This window comes from Myotis myotis, unplaced genomic scaffold (assembly GCF_014108235.1).
Source record: "Myotis myotis isolate mMyoMyo1 unplaced genomic scaffold, mMyoMyo1.p scaffold_m19_p_21, whole genome shotgun sequence".
Taxonomy (NCBI): domain Eukaryota; kingdom Metazoa; phylum Chordata; class Mammalia; order Chiroptera; family Vespertilionidae; genus Myotis; species Myotis myotis.
The window spans coordinates 3,408,890-3,419,855 of NW_023416326.1; the positions used below are offsets into that span (position 1 = coordinate 3,408,890).

Here is a 10,966-nt window from a genome sequence, read left to right on the forward strand (position 1 = left end):
CATGCGCCCTGCAGACGGAGTGGTCCATGGAAGGTGACACCCTATAGGAGCCACACCGCCAGCCCTCCTGACGAGCTGACCCCGGGGTGGGGGTCAGGGTGGGGTGCTGAGGGGCAGAGAGCTGGGAATGTTGGGAAAGGACCCACAGCGGGTGGGAGGTCTGCTGACACGCACCTGCACACTTGTGCTGAGCCGTGGCATCTGTCCTTCAGCTCAACGGTGGCAGGAAGCAGGTGTGCGGGGTCCTTGGCCCCAGGGGGAGGGGGCACAGCCCTCACGGGACAGGGCAGACCTGCCGCAGGAGCCACACCTGTTCAGGTTGGGTTTTGCTGCCAAATGAGAAACAAAAATCGTCCGGTTTTCTAAACTCAGTCAAGGGCGTGGGGTCTGGTGACTTCTCGGGGCCCTGGGACGCCCCTGCCACCTGGGCACCTGCCCACGAATCCCCGATGGGGTGACCAGTTGCTGAGTAAGCGTCTCATCTACCGGACACACACTGGGCAGCCCACGAGGACCGGAAGGCAGTGGAGAAATGTTTTAAGAAAGACACTCCCTTAGGCCCAGCCAGTGTGGTTCAGTGGTTGAGCATCTCGAGTCCCGGTCGGGGCACATGTCCGGATTGCGGGCTCTATCCCCACTGGGGAGCGTGCAGGAGGCAGCCAATCCATGATTCTCATCATTGATGTTTCTATCTATCCCCTCTCCCTTCCTCTCTGAAATCAATTTTTAAAAAATTAAAAAGGAAAAAAGCAAACCCTTAGAATGAAGACGTCTGTGCTAAGTCATCTGCGAGATGTTGGATTTTGTATCCTTGTCACGTCCTGACCCAAATTCCCGCTCATAGAAATTCTGGGAACAGAGACCAGCGGTCGGTTGGCAGCGCCTTCCTCCTGGCAACGCCGAAGCGCAGCCGCCCGCTGGGCAGAGACCTGTTGGTCATTAACAGTCCCCTCCCGCTAGCTGCGCCCAGCGGTGCCAGCTCACGTGCTCAGTCACCCAGGGCGACCTCAGGACGGCGTCCCAGGTGGCGACACCGGCTCCCTGCAGCGTCCCCACGCCCAGCACAAAGCCGGGCACTCCGCGGGCACCTCCGAACGTACAGCACCAACAGCGAACCTGATGTGCCCGGCCGGCGTGGCTCAGGGGTTGAGCGTCAATCTGTGAACCGGGAGGTCACGGTTCGATTCCCGGTCAGGGCACAGGCCCGGGTTGCGGGCTCCATCCCCAGCGTGGGGCGTGCAGGAGGCAGCCGATCCGTGATTCTCTCTCACCATGGATATTTCTACCTCTCTTTCCCTCTTCCTCTCTGAAATCAATAAAAATATATATTTTTAAAAAATACAGAAAAACTTTCCCTCTCTCTCAAACCAATTTAAAACATTTAAAAAAGAGAGAGAGAAAAGAAAAACACAAAACAAATTATGACTCCGAGCCCCTGTGTGTCTGCTCAATGATAGATATTCGCCTGTTCAGTGAAAGAGAGAATCTTCCCTTTTTGCTTTGTGTTGTAAGACATTTATTAGTAACAGGCTAACCAGCCACGGGGTGACATTCTAACACATTCAGGCGCGTGTGTTTGCCAAAACCCACACGCACGTGGGAGAGAAAAACGGGGAAACCAAGAAGAATGCGGGCGTGTGGTGCGTGCGTGCAGGTCGTGTTCTCCCCTTCCACACGCTGCACACACAGCCAGGGCCGCGGAGGGCGGGGGTCTTGCTCTAAAAGCCCAGTTTCCGTTCCCAGTGGAAGAGGAAGCGATGACTGCTTTCACACGCAGGCCGGTCTGTGCAAACTCTCTGGAACAGCCGCCCTGAGCTGAATGCTGGTTCTTAGGCCCCCTGCCCCCCCATACCCCCCGGCTCCCCCCAAACCTGAGGCCCAGAGGCTGCTGCGCCCACCGCCCCAGAGAAAGGCTGCTCTCGGCCCCCGGCTGGCTCGGGGGAAGACAAAGGGTAAGATGGGGCTGACAAACGCTGCTGCTGGGGGCCGGGGCGGTGGCCGCGGGCCCGTGGCCGGCCTCACGCCGCGCTCAGCGGGTTGGCCACGCGGCCCAGGAAGTGCAGGGCCGTGGAGTCTTGATCCTGGACGGCGAACAGGAACGGCCGGTCCAGGGTCACCTCTAGGGCCTCAGGCCCCGTCGGCTGCGGGGCTGGCTCCGTGGGCTGCTCCCCCTTCTCTGCTTTGAGTTCAAACAGGACGCTGTTCAGCACCTGCAAAGCGGCAAGCGTTGGGGTCGCTCCTGGAAGCCCCACGGGGCCCGAGGACAGGGTGCATAGGTGCCCACGGGCGGGGGCGGGGGGACATGGTCCCAGCCTGCGGGACAATGCACGGTGCCCGCACCCCCTTGATGACTCTCGCTCAGAGTGACACGGCGGCTCCTCCCAGAGGGCCCCTTGGACCCGCCTGTCTCCCCCTTCCACCTGGCTGTCCCGGCGGAACCCCCGGCCACCGGTGCATGGGTGATCCCACTCATTCATTTTTATTTCTTTTCTTTATTTTTATTTGTTTGTTTGTTTAATCCTCACCCGAGGATATTATTCCACTGATTTTTATTTATTTATTTATTTTTAAATATATTTTATTGATTTTTTACAGAGAAGAAGGGAGAGAGATAGAGAGTTAGAAACATCGATCAGCTGCCTCCTGCACATCTCCCACCGGGGATGTGCCCACAACCCAGGTACATGCCCTTGACCGGAATCGAACCTGGGACCCTTCAGTCCACAGGCCGACGCTCTATCCACTGAGCCAAACCGGTTTCGGCCCATTGATTTTTAGAGAGAAAGTGGAAGAAAGAGGGAAAGACAGAGAGAAACATCCATGTGAGAGAAACACATCGATTGGTTGCCTCCTGCAAGCGCCCCACCCAACCAGGGCTGGGACTGATCCTGCAACCAAGGTACGTGCCCTTGATCGCAATCGAACCCGGGACCCTTCAGTCCGAGGGCCGACGCTCTATCCACTGAGCCAGGTCTGACCCCAGTCATTCAGCACAGACGGCTCCTGCCCCCAACAGCAGTCTCTGAGGCCAGGACTGGGTGTGACCCTGCTTGTCCGCAGCACCGAGCCCCGAGCCTGAGCACACAGGCCCCTTCTCGTGGCTGAGGAGCATCGTCCCCTGTGGCTGGGGCACCCTCTGTCCCCTGTGGGGTGCTTCCCGGAAGCCAGGAGCTGTCCCACGGCCGGCCCTGGGAGGCGGGGACCCCCTCCTGGTCTGGACTCTGCTGTCGGGAGTAGCCCCGGCCAGGCCAGGCAGGGCAGAGCCACCAGCAGGGGGTGGGAGGGGTTGCCGCTCTCCACCTGCCTCTGCACAGGCCCAGAAAGCCCCCACCTGGGCACACCCGCCTGGCCCCGCCTCCTCTCCCTCTGGCCCCGCCCACCTTCCGGAAGCTTCCTCCCTGTCGCTTCCATGGACCACCCCCCCACCCCCACCCCAGGAGCCAACAGACCCAGGGGTCAGGGCCGCCCGTACCTGCCCGACTCGGAGGCTGCCATCGCTGATCCTGCCCAGGCTCGCCTCGGCGCCCAGCAGGGTGGCCAGCTTGGCCTGGGCCAGCAGGTCCTGCAGGTCGTAGGAGCCTCGCAGCGCCAGCTGCGGCATCGTCAGGCGCATGGCCCTGCAGGGGGACCCAGGTTAGGTGGCCCGGGGGCTCCCTCTGTGCGGCTGGGCCCCACGGAGCAGGTGCCGGAGACCCGGGAAGGCGGCCGGCACGTGTCCCTGCTGGAGGGGGTGCTCACGCCCCCACCCAGAGCTTGTCCTGTGTCCCTGCTGGAGTGGGTGCTCACCCCCACCCAGAGCTTGTCCTGTGTCCCTGCTGGAGGGGACGCTCGCCCCCCACCCAGAGCTTGTCCTGTGTCCCTGCTGGAGGGGACGCTCGCCCCCCACCCAGAGCTTGTCCTGTGTTCCTGCTGGAGGGGACGCTCGCCCCCCACCCAGAGCTTGTCCTGTGTTCCTGCTGGAGGGGACGCTCGCCCCCCACCCAGAGCTTGTCCTGTGTCCCTGCTGGAGGGGGTGCTCACGCCCACCCAGAGCTTGTCCTGTGTCCCTGCTGGAGGGGACGCTCGCCCCCACCCAGAGCTTGTCCTGTGTCCCAGCTGGAGGGGATGCTCGCCCCCCACCCAGAGCTTGTCCCCCAGGGGCCGTACCGGGGAGCCAGGTTCTTGGTCCAGCTCAGGAGGTCGTGCTGGAAGGTGAGGGCCTCGACCTCGGGCAGGGCCGCGGCGTCGTGCGGCTGGACGAGCAGCAGGCCCACGTTGGCGCTGAGTGGCACGCGGGTCAGCGACAGGTTCCTCTGCGGGTCGCTCCAGTGCGGGAAGGTGCCCGTGCCCGACAGCATGGGGACGGCCACGGAGGTGGCGTTGTCCACCCAGAACTCCCGCAGCCCCGCCAGCAGCGAGAAGCCCTTCATCTGCCCTGGGGGCGGAGAACAGGGGAGAGTCAGCCGGCGGCGGGCACGGGGAGGTGGGGGGCGCCTGCCCAGCAACGGGGGGGCAGGGGGGGCTGGGCTGGGCAGGCCGAGGCGGGCAGACCCCGTAGGCCTCTGCTTGTCCCCGGGGCCGGCCAAGTCCTGCTCCTGCGAACCCAGCCCGGGAGCCGCTCAGGGAGCAGCAGCTGCCAACGTGAGGACACACCCGGGCTTGTGCCACTGCCACCCCCTTACTTGGGTCCACAAGGGACCCCCAGGGCTCAGCGCCTCCCCCACTAGGAGCTGACAGGGCAAACCGCCCGGATCAGGCCCGGCCCGGAGCCGGAGGTCCAGCAGCTGGTTCTGTGGTTGTGTTTTAATCAAGTTACTTTTTGTTTTTAATATATTTTTATTGATTTCAGAGAAGAAGGGAGAGAGAGAGAGAGAGAGAGAGAGAGAGAAAGATCCATGATGAGAGAGAATCATGGATCAGCTGCCTCCTGAACGCCCCACAGTGGGGATCAAGCCCACAACCCAGGCACGTGCCCTTGATCAGAATCAAACCTGGGACCCTTCAGTCCACAGGCCGACGCTCTATCCACTGAGCCAAACTGGCCAGGGCTCAAGTTCCTTTTCTAGAGCAGTTTTAGGTCCACAGGAAAATTAAGAGGTGGCACAGAGGTTTCCCGTGTGCCTGCGACACCCCCGCCCCCCAACTCTGATGAGCCAGACAGAGACAAGCACCGCAGGGTCTCACTCACGCGGGGGATCTAACGCGCACACTAGACCAACAAACAAAACAGAGACCGAGAACAGACCGACAGCTGTCAGTGAAAAAGGTGAAGAGATTAGGAAGGGAAAACACACCTGTAGACAGACAGCAGGGTGGAGGGGGTGGGGGAGGTAGACAGGGGTGAAGGAGGAGGGAAGGAGACTGGACTTAGGGTGGTGAGCACACAGTACAACAGACGGACGCTGTACACCCGACACCTGTCCCATGTTATTAACCAGTCGCTCCGATACATTCAACTTTTAAAAAAAAGACGCTTCCGCCCAGCCAGTGTGGCTCAGTGGTTGAGCATCCACCTCTGAACCAGGAGGTCACAGTTCGATTCCCGGTCAGGGCACATGCAGGCTCGATCCCCAGTGTGGGGCGTGCAGGAGGCGGCCGATCCATGACTCTCTCTCATCATGGATGTTTCTCTCTCTCTCCCTCTTCCTTCCTCTCTGAAATCAATAATTTTATTTTTTTTAAAGAAGCTTTGGTGACCTTCCACACACGCTCCCCTGGGGAGCTCAGCACTGGCCCCCACCCCCCAGGCCCAGCAGGAGGCTTTTTCGTTTGGGGAGGACAAAAAGGACTACCTTTTTTCCACCGACAAACTGAACCAAACAGATGCTGGAATCTGCACGGATGGGCCGCCTCTACCCCCTGCTCCCCGGCAAGCTCCATCCTCGCCCGGAGGTTAAGTCAATCTCTCCAGGTTAAGTCAACGGATGTGGCGGAACCTGCCAGGGCCGGCCCCGGGGCCAGGGGGGTCAGCGGTGCTGGGCAAAGGGCGGCTGGGGCCCACGGGCTCCCAAATCCCATCCTGGATAGTTAAAGGCACCCAGCTGTGCCCTGAGCTCCTGGTAATGGATGATGTTATTGTTGTTTTTTAGACAGAGGGGAAGGGAGGAGGAGAGAGGAGAGAAGCATCAATGTGAGAGAGACACAGCCATGGGTTGCCTCCCACACATGTTCCGACTGGGGGGTGGGGATCGAACCCGCAACCCAGGTACGTGCCTTTGACCAGGAATCACACCCAGGACCCTCTGGTGCACAAGCGGACGCTCTAACCACTGAGCCACGCCGGCCAGGGCGAGGTTGCTCATCCTGATCAGACCTCATCCATGTCCCTCAGAGGCAGGGCTGTCAGCCCCCCCCATCAATCACAGAGCCGCCACCACAGCGCGTGTACCCGTGGAGTTTGCCTGGACAGTTGCAAAACCTTCCAGGTCCTTCCTGTCCGCAGTGCACACAGTAGGACGACCTCTGGGCAGGACGCTTGCCCACTCGGACACCTGCCAGCAAGGGCTCCCGCCTTCCCAGCAGCCCATGAAGTCTCACAACCCGGCCTGAGCCCGGCCAGCGTGGCTCAGTGGTTGGGCGTCAACCTATGAACCAGGAGGTCACGGTTCCATTCCCGGTCAGGGCACATGCCCGGGTTGTGGGCTCCACCCGCAGTAGGGGGCGTGCAGGAGACAGCCGATCAGTGATTCTCTCTCATCGTGGATGTTTCTCTCTCTCTCCCTCTCCCTTCTTCTCTGAAATCAATAAAAATTAAAAATAAAAAAATAAGACAGAAACCCAGCCCTTCTGAACGAGGACCTGGGCCGTGGGGTCAGAAGATGTGGGCTTGGACCCCAGGTCCCCGCTCGTGGCTGGGCCATCTCAGCACGTCATGTTCTTTCTCTGTGTCTATTTCTTCACCAGGGACACCTCCTCACCGCACCCAGGGAAGGAAAGGATGAGGGAGACAGGAGGCAGGGTAGCAGCTGCGGAGATAGGGCAGCAGGTGGGCGGGCCGATGCCCAACCGACACTCATCCGAGGAGCCGGATGGGACAGCCACTCCCGTCCTCCTGGCCACGTCTGCCACCCTGCCCACCTCCAGGGCCAGGCAGTGCCCAGCTGAGACGTTGGGCGTTAGGGCCACGGAGACGGAGCACCGCCACCCCCTGGCACGGAGCCCACTGAGGCCGGCCGGGCCTTACCTTGGAAGTGGACCTGGGCGTTGAAGATGAGGTTGCTGTCGGGACTGACCTCCTGCAGGGGGCTGCCCATTTTCCAGCCGGTCACGGCCTGCATGAACCTGTTGATCTTCTCAGCGGCCAGCTGGGGGTCGGTGGACAGGTCGAGAGAGCGCGGGAGGGTGACGGGGGCGAAGGGAACCAGGCCCCCCACGAAAGGCTGCTTCAGGCGCAGGCCGGGGGCTGTGAACAGGCCCAGCACCGTGGACAGCAGCAGCCGGGCCTGGCCGCCGGCCCCGCCCTGCTGGACCAGGAGGCCCTGGATGGTCTGCAGGGCGGACAGGACCTTGTGGCCGTCCAGCCGGGAGGTGCAGCTCTGGCCCTCCCCGGGGACCCCTAGGAACGCCTGAAGCCGGCCCGCCGTGGGGTCCAGGGCCCCCAGGTAGAAGGAGGTCAGGGTGCCGAAGAGCGCCGTCGGGGAGAAGACGGCCCCGCCGGCCGCGGCCTGCGTCTCGGTCAGCGTCTTGTACATGCGGAATCCCATGAAGTTGAGCAGCATGCCCACCGTGGCCACCCGCATCTTGTCCTCGCCCTGGAGCTTCTGGGCGGCCAGCACCAGCTGCTCCCGCAGGGCCTCCTCGTCCACCGGGGACGTCTGGGCCTGGATGGGGACAGGCGTGAAGGTGGGGTCCGGGGGCGCCTCCCCGCTGGGCTTCTCCAGCTGCTCGCAGCTGCTCTTGCTGTAGACGAGCATGTGGAAGGGGTGGATGTAGAGCCGGTCGGCAGCGGGCAGGCCGGCCCAGGCCAAGAGGCAGAGCACCGCGGCCCTGAGGCCCAGGCCTGCGGGACTCATCGCGCGTCTGCGGGCCCTGGAAGGTGCAAGGTGGAGGGTGAAAGGCAGTTACTGAGTGCCCTCGGGCCCGATTGGTTCCCATGTCCCTGCAGCCGTTCGCCTAGAGAAACCCCTCATGTCTGTCAATTTCAAGGAGAAGAAATGGATTCAAGGTCCCCAGAAAACATCTCTAGCCCGGCCGGCGGGGCTCAGTGGTTGAACCAGGAGGTCACGGTTCGACTCCCATTCAGGGCACAGGCCCGGGTTGCAGGCTCGATCCCCAGTGCGGGGCGTGCAGGCGGCAGCCGATCCATGATTCTCTCTCATCCTTGATGTTTCTCTCTCTCTCTACCTCCCCCTTCCTCTCTGAGATCAATAGAATTTACAAATATATTTTATAAAGATGTATAAATATATAAATTTAAGGGAAAAAATAAGGGAAAGGGAGAGAGAGAGAGAAACATCAATGATGAGAGAGAATCATGGATCGGCTGCCCCCTGCATGCCCCACACTGGGCATCGAGCCCACAACCCTGGCATGTGTCCCCAACCGGAATCAAACCTGGGACCCTTCAGTCCGCAGGCTGACGTTCCATCCACTGAGCCACACCAGCCAGGGCTACAAATATCTTTTTTAAAGAAGGAAACATCTATAGGACCCGGGTGCAGATCACATGGTCCCGGTGGGGGCGTGCTTTTGTTGGGTTTTGTTGCACGTCTTAGGCCTCAGGTAAAAGGTCCCGGCGTCAGGGGAAACCTATGGGCCGTGCAGGGGCACAAGCCCCTCCCACTTTGCACCAGTGAACGGCACAGGCCCCGTTCAGGTGACGCCATCTCATGGGTCATTTTCAAGGCAGAGGCTGTGATCGGCTCTCCTGCCCCAAGGGTTCTGGGTCAGCGGGCAGCAGGGGTCCAGGTTTCGTGGGTGGTCCTGGCCCCGTGCTCTCTCTTCCCTCACCCCTGCTTGGTCTCCCTCGTCACCAGCCCCCCCTCCCTTCTCAGTGTCCCTACACCTGGTGGCTCAACGCAAATGGTGAGGGCGACACTTACGTAACGCTTGGCACTGCCAGGCACCACTCCAGGCTTTTCCTACCTCGGCCTCTCTCCTCTTCTCACCCGTGCCCCCCTCCTGCGGGGGGGCTCCCTGACGCCCTACTCCACGCTGCCACTGCGCCCGCCACTCCTGACACTGTGCTCTGCCTCCCGACTCCCTGGCCCTGGCCACCTTGTCACACTCTGTATCGTTTGTCTGTCTGTCTATTTCTCGCTAGTGGCCCGGTGCACAGATTCGTGCACATTGAAAGGAAATTAATTAGAAGAAAGATCCGTGCGGTAATGACGCTGCCGCAAAAAAATTACATGCCAAAGCGGTGTATACAATATAGCATTATAAAACCAAAACACGCGTGGGATTGGTGCCTGCAAGAGCTTTATATGTACTGCACATGCGCGAGTCCACGCTTATTTTTAAATTGTCAGTGCGCGTCCTATGTACAGGCCGGTCGGTCAGACACACGTACGGTCAGTCACTTAGCCTTTTATATAGAGAGATGTTTAGTGTTTATTGCCTCTCTCCTCCCAGGTGAATGCATACCCCCTACAGTGCAGGGTTCTCCCTGTTTTGTTCGATGACCTATACCACATCGCCCCCCACCCCAAAAGTGCCCGGGGCCATTGCAGTTACTTGATAAGTAGCTGGCAAATAAAGTAATTAATGCTGTTTTGCAAAGGAACAGAGAGGTTTAGTGACTGGCTCAAGGCCACACGGCCAATAAGAGACACAACCAGGATGCAAACCCCCCCCTTGAAGCCCCAATCCACACACACACAAGCACCGATCTGGACCGCCTCCTGAATGAAATAGTAAGAATTTGCCTTTTTAGTTTATCTGAAAGGTTAGAAAGCACTTTTGCCTTCTGTTGCTCTTAACGGACACCCTAGTCCCGTGGTCGGCAAACTGCGGCTCACGAGCCACATGCGGCTCTTTGGCCCCTTGAGTGTGGCTCTTCCTAAGCCTTAGGAGGACCCTAATTAAGTTCATAACAATGTACCTACCTATATAGTTTCAGTTTAAAAATTTTGGCTCTCCAAAGAAATTTCAGTCATTGTACTGTTGATATTTGGCTCTGCTGACTAATGAGTTTGCCAACCACTGGACTAGTCCATGAGCAAGGGGAGGCCAGGAATTGCTACTGGCCCCATTTACAGATGAGCAAACCGAGGCTCGGGGAGACCGCGATGAGCTTGACTGCACAGACCCAGGCCGTGAGCTCAGGACTGGAGACAGCTCTGCTCCAAAGGGGTTCAGGGACACAGCCCTGGGCCCCCTGAGCTGGGCCCCTCTCCTCCTCCAGCCCCCCTTCCTGCACCACAAGCTGCGCAGTCCCTCTGGCTGGGAGAGGACCCAGTGGACTCCTGGCCACCATGAACCTGGTGGGGGGGACCGGCCACCGTGACGCCTGGGAGAGGGGCCAGGTCTCTGGCGGGACCCAGGGTGGGGCCGAGGGAGGACAGCCCAGGTCTGCAGGGCTGGCTGGACGGGAGGGGAACGCATCTCCTGGGTCTTCAGTGGTCAAGTCCCCTGCAGTGCAGGTCTCCACTGTCCCCTGGCCCCTGGCTCCTGGCCCCTGGCTCCTGGCTGCAGGTTAGCTACCACCTTCCAGCCGCTCTGCCCCCCATCCCAGCCCTCACCCCATCTTCTGGGCCCAGCAGACCGCTCAGCTGTCCTGGGAGCGACTGGGGGCTGGGGCTTCGGGTGGTGTGTGGAGCGGGACTCCCGGCTTACCTTCTGCGTCTGCCCCCAAGACCAGCACCTTCTGCGTCAGCTCCCAACACAAAGACCTTCTGCTTCTGTCCCTAAAACCAGACCGGGACCTTCTGTTCTGTCCCCAAGACCAGGGCAGCCTCTTTCCTGGCCAGGCGAGGAGGCCCTATTTATACGTGAGGGGCGGGGATGGAGCCGTTCCCGGACTGTCCTGTGCCCGGGCTGGGGAGAG

General features: G+C 60.4%; 1 protein-coding gene across 1 annotated transcript; it reads right to left on the minus strand.

Annotated features, from left to right (window-relative positions):
• Positions 1-1,498: 1,498 nt before the first annotated feature.
• AGT (angiotensinogen) lies at positions 1,499-10,899 on the minus strand. Its single transcript, XM_036355156.1, has 5 exons — positions 10,756-10,899; positions 7,163-8,007; positions 4,147-4,414; positions 3,473-3,617; positions 1,499-2,210 (listed from the first exon to the last, which is right to left on the minus strand). The coding sequence occupies exons 2-5, from the start codon at positions 7,989-7,991 to the stop codon at positions 2,019-2,021; spliced, it is 1,434 nt and encodes a 477-aa protein (XP_036211049.1). The 5' UTR covers positions 7,992-8,007; positions 10,756-10,899; the 3' UTR covers positions 1,499-2,018.
• Positions 10,900-10,966: the final 67 nt, after the last annotated feature.